Genomic DNA, 22,070 nt, shown 5'->3' with positions numbered 1-22,070 from the left:
AACTGAATCCAAACAACATCGTCATCACTTACCAATATACACATCTCCGGATATGGTATAAATGAAGCTTGTCCATCCTGAAAAAGAACCAGCAATGTTAAAAGGTTAGTGTCCATAATGCCAAAAGGAACAAAGATATAATAATATATTCAACCAATCTCTAGGAAATATAAAAACATCTAACAGATATGAAAGATAAATTGAGATGAAATCCTTTATTTTCTCTTAGACGCACAGTTAAAATTTAAACTTCTGTGAGCTGTTAAAAACACACACTCCCACATGCATGCATGCATGGACACACGTATACATGTACCCCTAAACCTAAAGGATTTGGTCCACCATGTTTTATTTCCACCCAAGTAGACAGTATACAGCTCCCCCAACTACACAGCCATATGCCAACAGCTGAATTAACAAACCGTCCCCTCCAGTTTTAATATCCCGCTAATAACTGCAACACCCCAGTCTGGCTTATCTTTAGTTCATTGTATATCCAGGTAGTTTCAAGTGTGAAGAAAATTCTAGAAACACACTTTACTTAGTTGTACTTGAGTCTCTAGTGAATTCATTCCTCTTCATCTATCCTAAAGTGGAGGATCAGTTCCAGGGATTTGGGGATGCACAATCTTTGGGGTACACGTGGGGTTCAGATGGTCTGTGCACTTGCTGGAACTACATACCCAATTTTTCAAGTGTGTGTGCTTTTCTGTGAGGTTATACAGCATTCAGCAGACTCCCACTGTGACCCATGGGGCCACGAGCTCAGAACCACAGACAACCTGCCTCTTGCTCTCCCAGTGCCCGGCAGCACTTGGTTTCCATGGGTCTTCGTACCCATGACCCAGTAGGGATGCTTCAGGGCCACCAGGAGACCTGAATCCAGGAATGGCAAACTCAAAACAGAAGCAGGACATCACTTGTGTGTCTTCAGTGGAAAAGGAGAAGATGTGGGACGGTAGAGTTCAAGGTGGAAGGGCAGGGCCCAGACTGAAGCCAGTGTGAGTCACCGTGGTGACACAGGGAACAAAGCAAAGGCAGGTGTGGAAGGATCATGGGGGACAACATATACTCCAGGGTTGCAGATGTGAGGCCAGGCGGGTTGAAACACACACGAGAGAAGGTGTAACATAACACTCGACATCTGGTGAAGAAGTCTGGTTAAGAAAATCCGACGGAGGGCGAAACAAACCAAGACACTTAGGCGGACGCCAGAGGAGATCTTTTCACCCTCCCACTGCCCGGTTTTTCCTCTCTGAGATTTCACCAGCTTCAGTTGAAGGCCTCTGGAAGTAATTTGACTTGCTGATGGCTCACTCCCCCTTGTTCTCCCTTACATCCAGGACCCACAAGCTCAGTCTCCATGCACATAGCCAACACTCACTCCGGCGCATGCGCTGTGGGCGGAGTCACTGGGATGAAGAAGGCCCAGCGGGAATGTGTGAGTTGTGCAATTGGGCGGAGGGAGGTTCGTGATGCAGAAAGCCCAGGCCGATGATCCACAGCCCACTTCCACGTGTGTTATCGGGGCGGGCCGGGCTCTTCTACAGAACAGCCCTCTCTGCTTTCTCATGGCGGCTCAGCCGCTCCAGTCCTACTGGGCCTGATGCGAACCATAATTCTGCAACAAAACCTCTTTCCTCACTGATTTTTTTTATTTAAAAAAAAAAATCCACCACTGAACATTGTTTACATTGATTTTTCAAAGTGCAAACATCTTCGCTGTGTTTCTCTGATTATTTAAAAAAAAAAAAAACCTCATACACATAAATTTCAAACATATTTTAAGACTTGGAAGTGTACAATCTCTAAATTGAAAATCTTTCTGAAATCTTCATCCTTGGCTCGACATCAATATTGTTGTTAGCAATTTGATATTTTATGTTTTCAGTGCTATATATCATTTGCTTAAAAGCATGAACAAACTCAATGTTCTATTCTGAATACCTTTCCATGTCAAAACAGAGAAATAACTCATCCTCAGGAAAGACTGCAAAGCATTCCAGTAGAAGGACGCGTCATAATTTACGCAACCAAGCCCCTCTTTGTGCTGGAAAGGTACTAAAAAATTAAGGGCTTCTGAGTTCGACAAAACCTCAACAGCTCTCAATTGCTCAACTGGGTTTTGACTGAGGTTTACTGTGATTGTCCTAATCTCGTTTCTTCTCTGCCCTCTGTGCTTCATTCCTACTCGCCCTCCGAACAGAAAACTATTCCACATAGAATTGCCATTGGCCTGTTTTCTGTTTTATCTTTATACATGATCCAGAAGGATCAAACATTTGCTCAAAGCCATGGCCAGGTCAATGGAGTAAGTGCATTCTCCTATGTTTGCCCCTTGCAAAAGTCTTCTGTTAGCACGCGGAGCCCATCCTCACCAGCAGTAACAAAATTCATGTTACTGGGGGGAAGGCACACAGCATTAGAGGGAATGGAGTCAAAACAGGGGGGCGAGGGGGGCGGGAATTGCCTTTCTTCCTTCCTTGTAACGTGTTGTCCAAGTGCCCCTGGTAAACCTTAAAGAGGACTTCCAACTACCTACGTTATGTCCTCAAACTTTCTAATTGATTCCATTCTTTCCAACTTGTCTCCTGGCTCAGGCAAAAGACTGTGAGGGCAGGGAACCCCCTGATGGGACCTGAAACTACCCCCTCAAGCAGTAAGGACCGCCCTGAGCCAGCAAGACCCCTCCCACAATGGATTTGCCCTTCACTGCCCACCTGCGGGTACCCACCCCACCGTGTCCCACATTTTCCTTTTATAAACCGGGATGTATTTTTAGCACTTTGGAGACAATCTCTGAGATACAAGTTGCGTATTCCCAGTGTGGGAACAAATGAATAAACTCCTTTCTTGTTTCACCACTACTTCTTTCTCTGCCTTCTTCTGACTACAGTGAAACAAAAGTCCAATTGTGTGAACACTTCCTGTATGTTTAAGAACCAGCACATTTTTATTAGAATTCCTTCTCTGAAAGAGTAGGATTGCATCAGCAAAGCGCTCTCTGCTAAGATTTTGGGTCCTCCTCATCCTTCCCTGCTCCCTCCCCCCAACTTTATGTCCTGCACCAGGAATTAATACCATCCCCCCATTTTTATTGCTCTGTCAGAGGTCACAGGCCCTATAGTTTCCTTTCTTCCACCAACTGGGTCTCCAAGCTACTGGGTCCAGGCAGCTGGGAAGCTCTTCCCCTCCCTCAGGCCACGACAGAACAGGGGACAGAGGTCTCATTTCACCTCTGGCCCCGTAGGACAGTTTAATCAGCACCACATGTAAGTGGGGCTTCCTTTAGTCAAACATTAAAAAAAAAGTAAGACTTTTAAATATGAAAATCATTTTCTGTGCCTTCTGCTCTCATTCCCAGGGCGGTTCCTAATTCTTGCCAGTGTCCCTAGTGAGAACTTTTCCTGGCCTGCGTTCCTTGCTTTAACCCAGCACATTCTCCTCCTGCCTGAGCTGGAGAGTTCCTTATTTCAGTGAATTTTGCAGCTACTCCCTATACATGGGATGTGGGAAACCGAGGCACAAGGGAAAAAAAATGTCCTTAATACTTATAGCCCACGGACAAGTCCTTGAAACAGGCAGAGGGACATTCCTCTAGAAACTCAGCTGCCTCGCTGTTACTACTTTGCCAAGGCAAGAGACAATCTTATCCTGACCCTCAGGATCGTATAAGTCTACTTTAACTTTTAAAAAATTCCTTTAGAAGGGCGCCTGGGTGGCTCAGTGGGTTAAGCCTCTGCCTTCGGCTCAGGTCATGATCTCAAGGTCCTGGGATTGAGCCCCGCATCGGGCTCTCTGCTTGGCAGGGAGTCTGCTTCCCTTTCTCTCTCTACCTGCTGCTCTGCCTACTTGTGATCTCTCTCTCTCTCTGTCAAATAAATAAATACAATTTTAAAAAAAAACAAAAGAGATCGATTCAGGGATATGGTAGGTTAAGTAGGATCACTTTTTAAAAAATTCCTTTAGAAACTTCCTTTATCTCTACTTCCCCCGACACCAAGATACATGTTGGCAATCACCCTCCAAGCATACTGCCCACTGATACACATCTGAAGGGGCTCATGACTGAGTTTTTATTAGACGGTAATAAATGACCCTTTCCTAACAATAGCTAGCCCCCTCAATGTCCTGGACAGCTTGTCTCCAAAATTCCTTGGAGACTTACCCTCTCCCTAACCCCTTCCCAACTTGAAAGTATATAATCAGTCACCCATCACAACCCCAGTGCCGCTCTTTCTGCCCACAGGTCCTGTCCCCGGGCGTTAATAAAACCACCATTTTGCACCGAAGACATCTCAAGGATTCTTTCTTGGCCATTGCCTCCAAACTCCCCCTGCCCACTTCAAACCACATCACTCAGGACAACTCCCCTACCCCTCCATGGCTCTAAGTTCATCTTGGGGAAGTAGCTCCCTCCCCATGGACTTCAAGCCTAGTGGTCTGGGATGCAAGGCGACCCACCTGATCGTCTCCTCCCCCTCTTCACTTAAGCAAATTCCTTTAATTTTTATTTTGAAATAATTTCAGAATACAGAAATGTTACAAAAATAATATAGAGAATTACCATATACCCCCACCCAGATTCTCTAAAAGGTTACACGTTATCACAATATGCTTCATCATTCTTTCTAGAAATATGTAAATCTTGTCTTCTGAAATATTTGAACAGGTTTACAGATATGATACCCTGTATTTTGAAATAATTCAATATTGTTTAAAAAAAAAAAGAAGTCCAAAATGGAGTCATTTGTCCCCCAAGACAGAAAGCCAAGACTTAAGTACAACTTCTTTAATTTATTTGAGAGAGCAAGCGAGAGAGAGCATGCGTACAGACAAATATGCGGGGTTCTCAGACTCCCTACTGAGTCTGGAGCCCCACATGGGGCTCAATCTCATGACCCTAAGACCTGACCTGAACTGAAATCAACAGTCAGACACTTAACTGACTGAGCCACCTTAAGGTGCCCCTTAATTACAACTTTGAACTTCTCCCCAAAATGTGACCTTTTAAGAGTTTCCCTGAAATGCCCTGACCACGCCTGGTGAGGTCATCTGCATGATAAAAACCCTTTGGAAGGGGAGTTCCTTCCCACAAAAAGGAAGATATCCAGAATGGAAATGTTGGGTTCCCCAAAATTGGGTACCCCAATAATGGGTCCGTGATTAAAGGAGTGAGACTGATACAAAGCGAAGGTCAAGCAAAGCTTTATTTTGCGCCAAGCATCAGGAATCAGACCGACCATCAAACATGCCGGCCAGGGGCGCCCCTCCAGAGAGGACGACCCCTCCCTGCTTCCCAGACTAACTTTTACAAAGCAAAGGCCCTGGGGCTGGGCCTGGCCACACCCAGGTGGCCAATGAGATTGTAACACACACAGGAAACTCCACAGTGATGCTAGGTGACCAACTGAATTACAATTTTCCCTAGTAGACATTTGAACCAGCCTAGCACACCTTGGTTAGGATTGGCACCAAAAGGCTCCCAAAGGGTGGGGCCCATACTCTTTGGTAGCTAGGAGACAGTATGCGTCCCCACTAATTGAATACCTCCACCTGGCCTGACCCACCCTTGGACTTGGACTTGGTTACATGGGACTGGTTTCCTGGACTTGCTTTTAAATAAGTTCCCCCCGGGGGGTGGGGGGGCAAGGTCAAATTAAGCTTTACAGCAAAATGGCAGTTCAACTGGGGTGGGGCTGCTCTGGCTGAATAGGCCCTTACAGAAATAATCCTTGCTCTTTCGCTAACATCCTGCCACATCCTTCTACTGCCCCAGAAAAATCTTCCATTTTGTACAACTCCCAGGAGCCCCTGTCTACTTAGTAGATAGGAAGCTGCCTCAATCATGAACTCCCAAATAAAGCCAATTCAATCTTCAGATTTACTCAGTTCAATTTTTGTTCTTTAGCAGGATATATTTCCTAAAAATAAGGATATTTTCCTACATAAACATATTTATAACAATTATGAAACTGATATTATGCCAATGAAAAAAAATACACAGATATCCAAATTGGGCCAAATGTCTCAATAATGCCTTTTATGCCAAACAAAAACAAAAAACAAAACAAAACAAAAAACCAACCAACCAACCAACCAACCACACAAACCCCGAAACAGAAGCCCAGGCCAGGCTCTACTCCTGGGTCTCGGGCTGCATTTAGTCCCCACATCGAATCTCCTTCCACGGGCAACACTTCCTCAATGCTTTTCATTAAAAGCACAGACCAGTTATTTTGTAGAATGTCCCTCAGTTTGGGTTTGTCTGATGTTTCCTCATCCTTAGAAAAAACTGTTTCATCCCTCAACTTTACTTTTTAAAAGATGTCCTTTGTTTATTTGTCAGAGAGCACAAGCAGGGGAAGCGGGAGGGGGAGAAGCAGGCTCCCCGCTGAGCAGGGAGCCCGATGTGGGACTCAATCCCACAACCCTGGGATCAAAACCTGAGCTGAAGGCAAACCCTTAACTGACTGAGCCACCCAAGCATCCCTCATTCCTCAACTTTAGAGAAGAGTTCCTTTTCAGGGTCTTAACTGTTTAAATTCAGAAGAGCACAAAGGAGGAAATAATGAATATACGTGTTACCATATTTCTTATTTTTCTTTTCTTTTACAGATAAAATTATAAGTGAAAGAGAAGTCCCCTGGTTGCCTTCAATTCATTTGCCTCACACCGCTAACGGGACCTTTCACTTAAGGGAATTTGGGTAAATTGGAAGGGGAGGTGAACCATGAGAGACTGTGGACTCTGAAAAACAATCTGAGGGGTTTGAAGTGGCGGGGGGGTGGGAGGTTGGGGTACCAGGTGGTGGGTATTATAGAGGGCACGGCTTGCATGGAGCACTGGGTGTGGTGAAAAAATAATGAATACTGTTTTTCTGAAAATAAATAAATAAATAATAATTTAAAAAAAAAAAAACCAAAACCCTTTAGTGGCTCGCGGGTCTCCCCAAGCCGCCCCGACGCCAGCCCTGGCAGACAGACTCCTATCAGCCGGGACCTACTTCTCCAGTTCTGTTGCCTCTCCGCTTGTCCTCCCTCCTCTGTTCATTCTAACGCAACAAATCCCTCCAGGGGAAGGAGGAAGCAGAAGGCAGCAGCCAGCCTTACAGGGACCTTGTGGTACCATGGAAAACAAGGCAATTAAGCAACAAAATCGAACACAATCACAGGCAGGAAATGCTTGTTTAAAAATCAGCAAGAGACCCTCAGGGAGACCCAGGAGCAGACAGTTAGCCTGTCTGAGGCAGTTTCCTGGTTTGTAAAATAAGGACATAATATGTATGACACGACTGTTACGCTGACCCAGTGACAGTGTGTGCCTGGTCTAAACAGACACATATCTGTATTGTATACATGCGTCTATGTACATGTGCGTGAGCTCGATGTGGTCACTGTTATCTACGCAAGGTTCCCCATTCCTGTCCCTTCCTTCTCTTTCCCCTCTCCTCTGAATTTATATAGGTCAAGAGGTTGCAGTGGCTGCTACCCATGCTTCTGATGAGCTGGGACCCAGGCCAGAGGAGGGTCCTTGTCACAGAGATGGGCCCACGGTCCCCAGAGCATCACCCTCAACTCCAAGCCAACTGGTCTCTTGGACTACAGTATAGGTTGAACAAAGCTCAGCAGCGTCTTTTCACAGAGTGTAGAGAATGGATCCCTGCTGTCCTCATCAAGAACCCCATAGCACTTAGGACATTGTGTCCCATCGAACACTGTGGTCTCGGATTGGTGGCATATGGTGAGCTTTCTGATCATACAGCAGCTGGCAGCCCACTAGACCTACAAACTCGCCAATCACAGGCATTGAACCTCTATCTTATAAGGACAAGCAAACCACGAGAGGGGTTGTCAACATTACAGCTCTGCCAAGGAGACGGGAAAAGAGGTAGGTTATTCTATGACTTTGTAGGAATTCTAGCAAAAGAAAACAAGAGAATGCCCATTTTATCACATTTGGTGACACCATGAAAAAATGCCCAACGATATTGCAAAGAATGGTACCAAGGTAAAGATACTTGAGATAACTGGCTTTCTGGAGTAAAAAATACTCAGAATATGTTTTACATACTCAAGAATGATCTTACCACAGTCTATGTTTTTAAGCCACAGGCATACACCATTAAGAGCTATCTCTAAAGTGCTCATATTTTACCAAGAAGAACCACAACCTAAAGGAAAACCTTCCCCTACAGTTCGGGACACCATTGAGAATACTGAACATTCACTGCACCAGAAACTAACGGAAAAATTAAGAAATGAATAAAATTTAACATTTTGAGTAAGAAATGTATTAGCAACACAAGGTCTCTGGAATGAAGACCGCCTTCTGTGTGCCCAGAATGGAGCCTAGCCCTTTGGAGGACAAGATTTGCTGATTAACTTCTTGCTAATAAAACAGAAAAAAAAGGGGGGGGGCGCCTGGGTGGCTCAGTGGGTTAAAGCCTCTGCCTTCAGCTCAGGTCATGATCCCAGGGTCCTGGGATCGAGCCCCGAATCGGGCTCTCTGCTCTGCAGGGAGCCTGCTTCCCCCTCTCTCTCTGCCTGCCTCTCTGTCTACTTGTGATCTGTGAAATAAATAAATAAAATCTTAAAAAAAAAGGCATTAGAATCCCCTAGGAGCTTCCCGCTCTTTACAGACTAAGTCTATAGTGAAATTTTCCCACCACTGAGATATGTTAATGTGATCATTTTTAACTAAAATAATACATGTTACTATCATTCTTTAGTTTTATTCGGACAGACTTTTTTCTCATCTCTAAGTATACAGTGCTCACAACTGGTTTTTATTTGCTCAGAAAAACACAGATAATAATTGAAATATGTAGTTGTAATCATCAAATTACACTTAAGGGCTGTAAAATAGAAATAATTTAGGCATTTGAACTTAGATTAAGGCCAAGACAATTGGGAACCAAAATATATAGAACTTTAAGGATTAAATAAAAGTTCAGAAAGCAATAGAAACCTGAAATAATCAGAGAATGCCATAAATGCCCTAAGAGAAAAAACATTTTTTAATAAAGATTTTATGTGGGGGGAGGACAAGGGAGAGTGAATCTTAAGCAGGTACGTTCCATGCCCAGCATGGAGCTCAATCTCACAACCCTGAGATCATAACCCGAGCCTAACTCAAGAGTCAGAGGCTTAACTGACTGAGACACCCAGGCGCCCCAAGAGAAAAGAGGTTTTTTTTTTTTTAAAGTAATTAGTATTTTTTTTTAAGATTTTATTTATTTGACAGAGAGAGATCACAAGTAGGCAGAGAGGCAGGCAGAGAGAGAGGAGGAAGCAGGCTCCCTGCTGAGCAGAGAGCCCGATGCGGGGCTCCATCCCAGGACCCTGAGATCATGACCGGAGCCGAAGGCAGAGGCTTTAACCCACTGAGCCACCCAGGCGCCCCGAGAAAAGAGATTTTTAAGTAGGATCGGCAACTATGAAAAACAAAACAAAACAAAAACCCCCCATCAAAGCTGAAATGCATTTAAATTCTTAGAACTTTTCTTACTTTACACTATCAATTTAATTTGTTCTCTCCTAAGAATGACAGATTAGAAAAAGACAATACAATTTTCAAACTGGGGAGATTTATTTAAAATTTTTCAAAAATTGTTATTTTTTTTAACCTATCTGCCAAGTCTTGGATTTATTTACCAATATGTCCAGGGTACTGCTGATTGGGTGGGTAATGGTGAGTAAAGAGCCACTCATTTTGTCTGGACCTTGGTAGCTGAGTCACAGCAAAAGCCCAACTGTGTAAGTTAGAATCTCTTGGGCAACACTCTCTAGCTGGTTGACCTTGAGTAAGTTCAAGTCAAGCAAGTCACTTCTTTGTACCTCAGTTTCCTCATCTGAAAAATGGCATAATCACAGTCCTTACCTCACAGACTTAGGACTACAGCAGTTAATACAGGGCGAGTTCTTAGAGCAGTTTCTGGCAAACAACAGGCACTTAATAAATGCTAAAAATAATAATTATTATCGCAGGATGATTCAGTGAAGTGTGAGCTCCCCAAATGTTCATGATATTCTCTGTCACGGATTTTGGCTATATTTTTTCTCTTTTCCAAAGCCACATTTAAAAAAAAATGCAACTGCATCTCACTACATATGAAAATCAACTCCAGGTATAGATAAATCAATAAAACAAGCAAAACAACAAAACATCTACAAGAATAGAACACTTTCACGATCTTGAGCTGGGACAGTTTATTAAAGAAGCTACAGAAAACTCTTACTCATATTTTAAGGAATAGACCAATACATTTTTTTTAAAGATTTTTATTTATTTCCTTATTTGAGATAGAATGGGATGGAGAGCACAAGCACGGGGAGCAGCAGGCAGAGGGGGAAGCAGGCTCCCCGCCCAAGCAGAGAGCCCGACGTGGGGCTCGATCCCAGGACTCCAGGATCATAACCTGAGCTGAAGGCAGCCACTCAAAAGACTCAGCCACCCAGGCGCCCCAGGAACAAACCAATAAATTAAAGGAATTTTTATTTATTAACACATAGAAAAATATCATAGTATATAGAAGAGTGAAAAACAAGGCAAAAGGGAGAAGATATTTGCATATGTCTTCTCATATTATATTACAAATAACTGACAATGAAAAGCATCTAGAATATATAAAGATCTTCTGAAACCCATAATACATTATATATTAACTGAATTTAAATAAAAATGAACTTTAAAAAATAATATATAAAGAGCCCCTACAGGGGCTCCTGGGTGGCTCAGTGGGTTAAAGCCTCTGCCTTCAGCTCAGGTCATGATCCCAGGGTCTGAGATCGAGCCTCACAGTGGGCTCTCTGCTCTGCAGGGAGCCTGCTTCCCCGTCTCTTGCTGCCTGCCACTCTGCCTACTTGTGATCTCTGTCTGTCAAATAAATAAATTAAATATTTTAAAGATTTTTATTTATTTATTTTTATTTATTTATTTGATAGACAGAGAGAGATCACACATAGGCAGAGAGGCAGGCAGAGAGAGAGAGGGGGAAGCAGACTCCCCGCTGAGCGGAGAGCCCAATGTGGGGCTCGATCCCAGGACCCTGAGATCATGACCCAAGCTGAAGGCAGAGGCTTAAACCACTGAACCACCCAGGTGCCCCAATAAATTAAATATTTTAAAAAAATAATAAAGAACCCCTACAAATTAGTATGAAAAAAACAGACAGCCCACTCAAAGGAAAATGATAAGAAGCTTCTTTCTGGATAATTTTATGCTCGGGCTCTGGTTTGTGTTCATCACTGCTCTGAAGACTTACTAACATCCGTAACTGTTATGAATATGTCCTAAGGGTGAGGGGCACGGTGATTGAATATTTTAATGTACTACTGGTAAGTAGAGAGCTTGGCAAAAACTAGCCATGAATTAAATCATGCATTCTGTGTAGGAAACAAAATCAGTCTTTCTTCTCTCTGTGGAACACCTGAAAGTCTAAAATTCTACACGAATCATCCATGTTTGGGACATCCTCCCTTAAAAAGTACATAATGGGGGCACCTGGGTGGCTCAGTCAGTTAAGCCTCTGCCTTCAGCTCAGGTCATGATTCCGGGGTCCTGGGATCCAGCCCCACGTCAGGCTCTCTGCTTGGGGGGAGCCTGCTTCTCCCTCTCCCTCTGCCTGCTGCTCCCCCTACTTGTGCTCTTTCTCTGTCAAATAAATAAATAAAATCTTAAAAAAAAAAGTAGGGGCGCCTGGGTGACTCAGTGGGTTAAGTCTCTGCCTTCGGCTCAGGTCATGGTCTTAAGGTCCTGGGATCGAGCCCCGCATCTGGCTCTCTGTTCAGCAGGGAGCCTTCTTCCCTTCCTATCTCTCTCTCTCTCTCTCTGTCTGCCTCTCTGTCTACTTGTGATCTCTGTCTGTCAAATAAATAAATAAAATTTAAAAAAATTTTAAAAAGTAGATAATTACTGTGAAGAGACATATAGGCAGGAACTCTGAGGAGAATTCATCATGCCTCCCCAGGCCCGCCTTCCATTTTCAAAAAAAAAAAAAAAAAAGAAATCATAAGAGAAAAAGAAACATGACTTCATTTTCGAGTCACTGACCATATGGAAAAATGTCTGGCGCTCTGACTCGAGATCGTAAGCTTGGCAAGTTGACTTGAAGACACCGCCTGCCTCATAGTCATGCCCTCGGTAATCTTCTCTTCTCTGAGTGGGGGCTGCACCTGGTGGCCTGGTTCTAACCAGCAGAATGGGCAAAAGTAATGGGATGTTGCTTTTGATATCGGGTGACAGCCTCTGGTTTCCATATGTTCACTCTTCCTCTCTCACTTGTAGGCTCTGATCAAGCCAGGGGCCACGCTGTGAGCCATCCTAGGGAGAGGCCCACGTGGCAAGGAAATGACAGCTGGCCACAGCCAATGACCCCAAGAAACTGAGGGCTGTCCCCAGCCACAGGAGTGTGGGCTGGGAAGCGCATCCTTCCCAGTCCAGCCCTGGGACTGCTGCGGCCCCGCTGACCCATCCATTGCAGCCTTGTACGAGCCCCTGAGCCAGAGACCACAGCTAAAGTGTGAGATAACAAGTGTGATCTTAAACCACTATATTTGGGAGTAATTTGTTAGAGAGCAACATGGATAAGTAATACAGGAATATTTATTTGAACGGATTTTTATATATAAACGAATATTTATATTGAACGGATCCTAATTGGATTTACGGAGTAGCTACTGTATGCACAGCATTAAAATCCACTTTCTTCTTTTTAAAAAAAAAGATATATTAATTTATTTTAGAGCAAGAGCAGGGAGTGGGGGTGGGCGGGGAGGGGGAGAGGGAGAAGGGAGAGAGAATCCCAAACAGACTCCACGCTGAGAGCAGGGCCCTGAGATCACGATCTGAGCCAAAACCAAGAGTCAGACATTTCACCGACCTCTGCCACCCACATGCCCCTACAATCTACTTTTTCAAAAAGCACTCTGAAATGCTGATTTCTATTTTCCCCCCAGTTCTAGTGCAATGTAATTGACTAGATTTACAGTTTGTAAATCTTTCTGTTTGTTCCTCCCGCCAAAGCAAAAATATGTTGACAATATTTAAGAGAACATATGCGTTTCCTATGGTTGCTATAACAATGACTAAAACTTGCTGGCTTAAAACAACACAACCTTGTTATCTAATAATGCTGGGGGGGGGGTGCATCCAAAGATGGGTCTCCAGGTCCTAAAATCAAGGTACCAATAGGACAGCCATCCTTCTGGAGGCTCTAGGGGGAAATGCACTTCCCTGCCTTTTCTAACTTCTAGAGGTTGCCCTCCTGCTGGGCCCAAGGCCCCCGTCCCATTTTCAAAAGCAGCAACGGCATCACCTGGACTTATGTTTCCACCATCACACCTTTCCCTTGGACTCTCTATTCCTGCTTTTACACAGACCCTTTGATTATATACTGGGGCCACCTGGACTATCCAGGCTACTCTCCTGGAGAGCAGAAATTGGGGGGAGTGATGAATATATACTGTAAAGAAAACTAAAAGATTGGGGAAGCAAAAAATACTTACACGATGAAGTTTTTCCATGCCATAACCATTGTCGATTTTTAACATTGTAGCTCATGCCTTTAAATACCTAGTAACAGAAAGGGGTACCTGGGTGGCTCAGTGGGTTAAGCCTCTGCCTTTGGCTCAGGTCAAGATCTCAGGGTTCAGGGATCGAGCCCCGCATCGGGCTCTCTGCTCAGCAGGGAGCCTGCTTCTCCCTCTCCCTCTGTCTGCCATTCTGCCTACTTGTGCTCTCTCTGTCAGATAGATAAATAAAATCTTAAATAAAATGAAAGCATGCATGCGTAGTGGTAGAATCCCCATGCAGGAAGGTGGGGGGAGCCACAGAGGCGCTGTTCAGAGCCACACTTTGATGCCATCAGAAGACAAAGGGGATGTGAGGACCAGAAGGCCCAAGTCTCTTGGGCAAGAGTGGTATTTTCCTAGAAATACATATTTGGTGCTTCTCAGTAAATGATAAAAGTGTTGTCTGTAAGTCAGTTTGCAGCAAGGAAAATCAGATTGATTTGTAAGAGATGGTAAAAGTCATGGCAAAAACCAACCAACCAACCAAAAAACAACTACTTATTCCTATTTCAGCCAAGAACTAACATGAAAAACGTGCAGCCAATGTTAAAGGAATGTGGGATTGTCAGAGGCCTGACAAATTGGATTCTTTGTAAGTGATGCTCTGTTCATGCAACCAGCTCCCTTCCAAACCATCACTGCATGAAACATCTGTTTTCTGCGGGATTAGCCCAACTCCACAGGAACAGGCCTTAAAAAAGGCAAGACAGAGATGGTAAAAACCAATTCTTACACTATTTACGGGAAAGAATTCGGATAAAACCCAGTCTGATTCATGAGAAATGCTTCCAACCACCCTTAATGAGATGTCCCTCGGGAAATCCGTATTTCCCTGGAATTGGGGGTGCGATGTCTTGCCTCTAGTTCTAGCCCACTGCTTTGGTGATGATACAATGATGTCAATATTAGCTCAGTGAGATTGCGGAGCTCATGCCAAAAGCCAAATATAACCCAGACATCCATGTCAAATCCCCTTACCGTGAGTAACAAAACAATTAAAATATTACAAACAAAATATGTCCAGGACCCAGACACTGACAGACACATTTTAAGAAATACTGGCTGCAGCAAAGCACCCAGATAAAATGAATTTAAACAGTCCTTGGGTTTCATAATGGAATTTGGCCCAGAAAGGTGGCTTAAAAAAAAAAAAAAAAGGACACAGGGTGACCTTGACTTAAACGACTTGATAATAAAATTTATGCAACGTGATTTCACCAGTCAATATGACTGACTACAGGCAGCCGCAAGTATCAAATCTGTAAATAATAAGTGCCATATATATACCAGAATTAAATTGTTTGTCTGGTGCTGGGCAGAGATGCCCCGAACTCTGATGTCTTAGAATTTGAAAGTCGACTTAAAGGTAAGTCATCCATAATAATACTTTTATCAAGGGATCCCTATATCTCAATCAGGGGCACAACTGTTCATAAGTGACAAGGTTGGAATTTGCCTCTGGGAACATTTAGAGGCACCGGTGGCCGGGAAATCAGGAGACATGGGTAAAAGTTCTGCCTTGTCCAGCAAGTCCTCATGAAGACTTGAACGAGTAACTACTCTGTTGGGTCTTAGCGTTTACACCTGTAAAACGGGGGGAAGGGGACAGACAGTCCAGCCCTAACGTTCTATGAATTCTACCTGATCTTCTTTGCTCGAAAAGCCCCAGCGATATTTGCTAAATGTACTTATGCATAAACGAAGTTCACAGAATCTTGTGCTGAGGTTCAGAAATGAGCCCATTTCTGAGAAAGTAGCCTCTTGTTTTTTTTCTTTTGATGAAATCCCAGAAGTCATCATACCTTTAGGAATAGGCTGGCAGTGCTTGGCTCCAGCGTCCAGTTTGAAGTCCAAATATAAGGTTGGTGTGCGAGTGTAAATCTTAGACTGAAAAGGAAAAGAAAACCATCAGCACCTATCCAAAATTAAAGATGTTTTTATGACATCTTCTAAAATTACTTCCAAAAAGATCAAGGGTAGGGGCGCCTGGCTGACTCAGTGGGTGGAGTATGCGACTCTTGATCTTGGGGTCTTGAGTTTGAGCCCCTTGTTGAAGGTAAAGACTGCTTAAAAATAAATAAATAAAATGAAATGTCACGGGTCAACTTCACATAACATTGATAGTTCTTCTGCCTGGGAAGTATTTGGTTCTCCTCTAGAAAAATAAGCCCTGTTTCACTTAACTGTCTTTCTAACTTCTGCCTCAGTAGCAGACGCAGTATCTCTGCCTACAGCAAAGGGATTGATGACAAAGAGGCCCTTAGTTTAATTTTTACTCAAATCCTCCCAGAATATAGTCATAAAAACATTCTTGAACTGGAAACCCAGAGGCACTGAGGCCAGCATTGCTTTTCCCGCTGCCTAACAAAGCACTTATCTTCTACTGGGCTTAGTTCACTCATCTGAAATATCTCATGATAGGACTCACTGATGTTTAAACCCATGTACAGTCCTAAAATTCCAAGTCAGAAAATTAATGTTTACCTTCACGTTCTAATTTTGAAAGCTCTATTTTTTATGATCTTTTTAATCAACATAGAACGTGTTATTTGTCCCAGGGGTACAGGTCTGTGATTCACAGCACCCAGCACTCACCACAACGCATACCCTGTGCAATGTCCAGCCCCTTCCCTTCTACCCCCTTCTACCCCCCTTCTACCCTTCCCATCCCTTCTCCCGCCCTCCCCTCCAGCAACCCTCAGTATGTTTCCTGAGATTAAGAGTCTTTTATCTGTTGAAAGTTCCCTTCTGATTTCTCAGACTAGAGCTGCCAAGAAGGGAGAATGTGTCTGGGGCAAGGTAGAGCAGTAGGAAGTGAGTGGGGAACCACTCGTTAACTTGCTCTACCCTTGCCTTCCACCGCAGACATCAGTCCTGCCCTCCTGGCTAGCTCTTTTTCTTTTCTTCCTGCCTCAAGCTTCTCAGCCTCATCCATAGTGTCCAAAAAATGGTAGCCTATCTCACTAAGATCACCACTACACAGACCCCCATGGGCAAACGTAAACACGCACAGAATTCTATACTTCTGTACTTATTTACAAAAATCTAAACAGAAACCAGTGAGATACATTATAAAGCTACAGTGTGAAAAGGGCTAAAGGGAAATTTTTAATTCATTCTAAAAGTATTTTTTACATCTACAGCCTAAAAGAAAATCCCAATTCTAATATCCTTTTTTGTACTGAAAATGGGAGCATTGCAAGTGTTAATATTACTCATGTCTTGAATAAACAACTACCCCAAACCTAATTGTATATTATTGTTTCAATTAATCCAAGATGAGATAAAATCAATCTGGAAGCTGTTCCCATGAGTGTGTGTAGGTGTATATTTATACATGTTATATACACATAGTTTTTGAAAAGCAGATAGTTTTTTTAAAATTTTGATCTTCCATGGTAACCCTGTTGAAATAGCAAATGTAAATTATGTTCATTAAACTCAAAGATAATGCCAGGCTTGAATGCACTTTGAGCAAACCTAGATTTAATTTTCCTATTACACACACTGTTGATTTGGAATCATAAAGAAAGATCCCCATTAGGACATTCTTTCCTGTGTTCTGTTTTGTTTATTTTTGTGGATAGTACTAAACTATGAATATGGTTGGTCCTCCAACTGAATGAGAATTTAAACAAACAAATCATACTTTCTTGGTTAAAACTTAGTTATCAATGTATACCTATTTTCACAGGATTAAAATAAATCAGTCCAAGAAAACCTAAAATAAAATATTATTCTACAAATTCATTTCAGCATGAACAGAACTAAGGCACTTCAAGTCCATGAGTGAAATTGTTTATCTTTTTCTTTTTCCATGTTCTGGTCCTGACCAATACTGCCTGCACAGGTCCTAAAATTCAAGGCTACTCCTCTTTTGTCCTTCTTCTCATTTCATATTTCTCTTAAAAGTATCAAGGAAACTTATCTTTCAAGGTTTTAGTCTGCATTTGAAAAATCTAATTGCTTAAAATCTTAAGAGTTCAAATACGTCGGCAAAGCTTCCAGAAGCTAACGTAAAACTATTCAGAAGGGGTCAAGGGTAAATTCTGGCTAACCTACAACAACAGGGGTGCTACCAAATCCAGAGGAGCCTTGTCTGTCTTTCTCTCTAAATGTCAGGATTAAACCTTTAATGAACCTACCACGCCACTCCAGTAATGACCACAAAATAAGCAAGACCAAACAAGGTATACAAAACCACTTCCTTCCGAACCCCAGCTACCTTCATCTTAGATCCTTCAAAGACTTCCTGCTTACCCTGGCTTTTGCTATGATACTCTTGTCAAGGCGGCTTCCTGGCTCTGCCTGTATTCGTAAATGTGATCTTAATTAAGCAGATGAAATCGCTTCCACATGGAAGCCATGTGGCTTAAAACGTCTTCCCACAAGAAAGGAGAGAGCACACCACACCGGTTGCTGCGTGTGACCGTGGCGCAGGAGGTCTCCTTCCTTTCGCCTCTGCTCCTTTCACATGTCACTGCCATCCACTAATCACTGAATGCTGCTAATTTTGCCGCCACGCGGGCTGTCCCTAAAAGCAAGTGGTAGCAATTTGTCACATGTCAGAGCTGTAATAAAAGCATTCCCACTTCTCTGTGGGAAGGATTTCAAAAATCTTTTATGATTTGGTTATTTTGAGAAAAGGCACCCGGATGCTCAGTCTTACTATCTGTTGCTTAAGCAAATTCCTCTAAGTGATTGTTCGAACAAGTGCAAACTCTCAAAACCCTAGAAGGGAAAGAAGCAGAATTTCTACCGATTCCAGGACCCTCGCCCTCATGTTGGATCAACCCCTTACTGTCGGATACTGTTATGGTTTATGGTTTGGGTCTTTTTTTTTTTTTTGCCATCATTGCTAACTTCTGATAAATATCTTTGCAAATAAATCTTTTTTAAATTTAAGTTTTAGTTATTGAACATACAGAGCAATACTGGTTTCTGGAGTAGAATTCAGTGACTTATCACTTACATACAACACCCAGTGCTCATCACAAGTGCTCACCTTAATGCCCATCCCCCATCCACCTCCCTCCATCAACCCTCAGTGTGTTCTCTATTGCTAAGTATCTCTTATGGTTTGTATCCCTTTCTCCTTTATCTCTTTTCCCCTGTCCCATGTTTAGGTTTTCTTTCTTAAATTCCACACATGGGTGAGATCATAGGATATTTGTCATTGTCTGATTTCACTTAGCATAATACACTCTAGTTCCATCCATGTTGTTGCAAATGACAAGATTTCATTCTCTTTGATGGCTAATACTCCAGCGTGCACGCACACACACACGATCTTCCCTACCTATTCATCAGTTGATGGACAATTGGGCTTTCTCCATAGTTTGGCTATTGTTGATAATGCTACTGCAAACACTGGGGTGGGTGCATGTTCCCCTTTCAAGTTGTATGTTTATATCTTTTGAGTAAATACCTAGCAGTGCAGTTGCTAGATTGTAGAAGAATTCTATTTTTAACTTGCTGAGGACCCTCCATGCTGTTCTCCAGAGTGGCTGCACCAGTTTGCAATCCCACCAATAGTGTTGGAGAGTTCCCTTTTCTCCGCATCCTCGCCAACATCTGTTGTGTCTTGTGTTGCTAATTTTAGCCCTTCTGACTGGTGTGAGGTGATGTCTCATTGCGGTTTTGATTTGTATTTCCCTGTTGATGAGTGATGTGGAGCATCTTTTTTATGGATCTGTTCACCATCTGGATGTCTTCTTTGGAGAAATGTCTATCCATGACTTGTGCCCATTTCTTAACTGGATTATTTATTGTTTGGGTGTTGACTTTGAGAAGTACTTTATACATTTTGGATACTAGCCCTTTATCAGATACATTCCCAAATATCTTCTCCTATTCTGCAGGCTGCCCTTTAGTTTTGATTGTTTCCTTTGCTGCGCAGAAACTTTTTATCTTGATGAAGTCCCAAATAGCTCCTTTTTGCTTTTGTTTCCCTTGCCTCCAGCAACGGGTCTAGTAAGAAGTTGTTACAGCTGACGTCAAAGAGGTTGCTGTCCGTGTTCTCCTCTAGGATTCTGATGGCTTCCTATCTTGTGTTGAGGTATTTCATCCATTCTGAATCAACTTTTGTGTATGGTATATGAAAGTGGTCCGGTTTCATTCTTCTGCATGTGACTGTCCAGTTTTCCCAACACCATTTTTTAAAGAGACTGGCTTTTTTCCATTAGCTATTCTTTCCTGCTTTGTCAACAATTAGTCAGCCATAGAGTTGAGGGTCCATTTCTGAGTTCTCTTTTCTGCTCCATTGATCTGTGTCTGTTTTTGTGCCAGTACCATACTGTCTTGATGGCTACAGCTTTGTAATAGAGCTTGAAATCCAGAATTGTGATGCCTCTCATTTTTTTCTTTTTAGAATTGTTTTGGCTATTTAGGGTCTTCTGTGGTATCATACCAATTCTAGGATTGTTTGTTCTAGCTCCGTGAAAAATGCTGGTGGTATTTTGACAGGAATTGCATGAAATGTGTAGATTGCTTTGGGTACTATACACATTTTAACAATGTTTGTTCTTTCAATCCATGAGCATGGGATGCTTTTCCATTTCTTTGTGTCCTCTTCAATTTCTTTCATAAGTTATCTGTAGTTTTCAGAGTACAGATCTTTTACGTCTTTAGTTAGACTTATTCCTAGGTATCTTACTGTTTGGGTGCAATTGCAAATAGCACGATTCCTTGATATCTTTTCCTGCTGCTTCATTATTGGTGTATAGAGATGAAACAGATTTCTGCACATTGAGTTTATATCCTGCAACTTTGCTGAATTCATGGATTAGTTCTAGAAATTCTTTGGTGGAGTCATTCAGGTTTTCTATGAGAGTCTCATGTTGTCAGCAAACAGTGAAAGTCTGAATTCTTCCTTGCTAATTTGGATGCCCTTTATTTCCTTTTGTTGTCTGAATGCTGAGGCTTTGACTTCCAGTGCTATGTTTAAAAGTAATGGTGGGAATGGCCTTGTTGTCTTGTTTCTGACCATAGGGGAAAGGCTCTTAGTTTCTCCCCAGTGAGGATGATATTAGTTGTAAGTCTTTCATATGTGGCCTTTATGATGTTAAATTCCCTCTATCCCTACCTTGTTGAGGGTTTTTATCAAGAAAGGATGCTGTATTTTGTTAAATGCTTTTTCTGCATCTATTGACAGATCATATAGTTCTTATCCTTTCTTTTATTAATGTGGTGTATCATGTTGATTGATTTGCAATACTGAACCACCCCCGAAGGCCAGGAATAAACCCCACTTGATCATGGTGAATAATTCTTTTAATGTACTGTTGAATTTGCTAGTATTTTGTTGAGAATTTTTGCATCCATGCTCATCAGGGATATTGGTCTGTAATTCTCCTTTTTAGTGGGGTCTTTGTCTGGTTTTGGGATCAAGGTGATGCTGGTTTCATAAAACAAGTTTGGAAGTTTTCCTTCCATTTCTATTTTCTGGAATAGAATAGAATAGAATAGAATAGGTATTAACTCTTCTTTAAATGTCTGGTAGAATTTCCCTGGGAAGTTATCTGGCCCAGGACTTTTGTTTGTTGGGAGATTTTTGATACTGACTTAATTTCTTTGCTGGTTATAAGTCTGTTCAAATTTTCTATTTCTTCCCATTTCAGTTTTGGTAATTCATAGGTCTCTAGGAATTTGCCCATTTCTTCCTGGTTGTCCAGTTTGTTGGCATGTAATTTCTCATAGTATTCTAATTCTTTGTATTTTTGTGGTGTTGGCTGTGATCTCTCTCATTCGTGATCTTATCTGTTTAGGTCCTTTCTCTTTTCTTTTTAGTAAGTCTGGCTTGGGGTTTATCAATTTTATTAATTCTTTTAAAGAACCAGCTCTTAGTTTTGTTAATCAATTCTAGTGTTTTTTTAATTTTATATTTCTCATTTCTGCTCTAATCTTTATTTACCCTTCTTCTCCTGGCTCTTTGATTTTATTTTCTGTTCCTTTTCTAGCTCCTTAGGCATAAGGTTAGGTTGTATCTCTTGAAACTTTTCCTGTTTGTTGAGGTAGGCCTGTGTTGCAATATACTTCCCTCTTAGAACTGCCTTTGCTGCATCCCAAAGGTTTTGGACTGTCATGTTTTCATTCTCATTTGCTTTCACGTATTTCTGGGACGCCTGGGTGGCTCAGTTGGTTAAGCTGCTTTCACGTATTTCTTTATTTCTTCTTTAATTTCCTAGTTAACCCATTCATTCTTTTTTTTTTTTTAAAGATTTTATTTATTTATTTGACAGAGTGAGATCACAAGCAGGCAGAGAGAGAGGAGGAAGCAGGCTCCCCGCCGAGCAGAGAGCCCGATGCGGGCCTCGATCCCAGGACCCCGAGATCACGACCCGAGCCGAAGGCAGCGGCCCAACCCACTGAGCCACCCAGACGCCCATTCATTCTTTAGTAGAATGTTCTTTAACCTCTGTGTATTTGATGTCTTTACAATTTTTTTCTTGTGGTTGACTTCAAGTTTCATAGTGTTTTGGTAGGAAAATATGCATG

At 42.4% G+C, this 22,070-nt stretch overlaps 1 protein-coding gene across 1 annotated transcript in view; it reads right to left on the bottom strand.

Moving 5' to 3' along the window:
• The window catches only part of PIR (pirin), a 119,203-nt gene that overhangs the window by 24,687 nt on the left and 72,446 nt on the right, over positions 1-22,070 (bottom strand). The window contains exons 5-6 of the mRNA XM_044235144.1: positions 15,377-15,461; positions 33-77 (exon numbers count right to left, since the gene is read on the bottom strand). Of these exons, the coding sequence (XP_044091079.1) occupies positions 33-77; positions 15,377-15,461 (130 nt within the window). The remainder of the gene's footprint in view (positions 1-32; positions 78-15,376; positions 15,462-22,070) is intronic.

This window comes from Neovison vison, chromosome X (genome assembly GCF_020171115.1).
Source record: "Neovison vison isolate M4711 chromosome X, ASM_NN_V1, whole genome shotgun sequence".
In the NCBI taxonomy this organism is placed as follows: Eukaryota; Metazoa; Chordata; class Mammalia; order Carnivora; family Mustelidae; genus Neogale; species Neogale vison.
The sequence above is the reverse complement of the archived record's forward strand: the minus strand, read 5'-3'. Positions and strand labels throughout refer to the sequence as shown.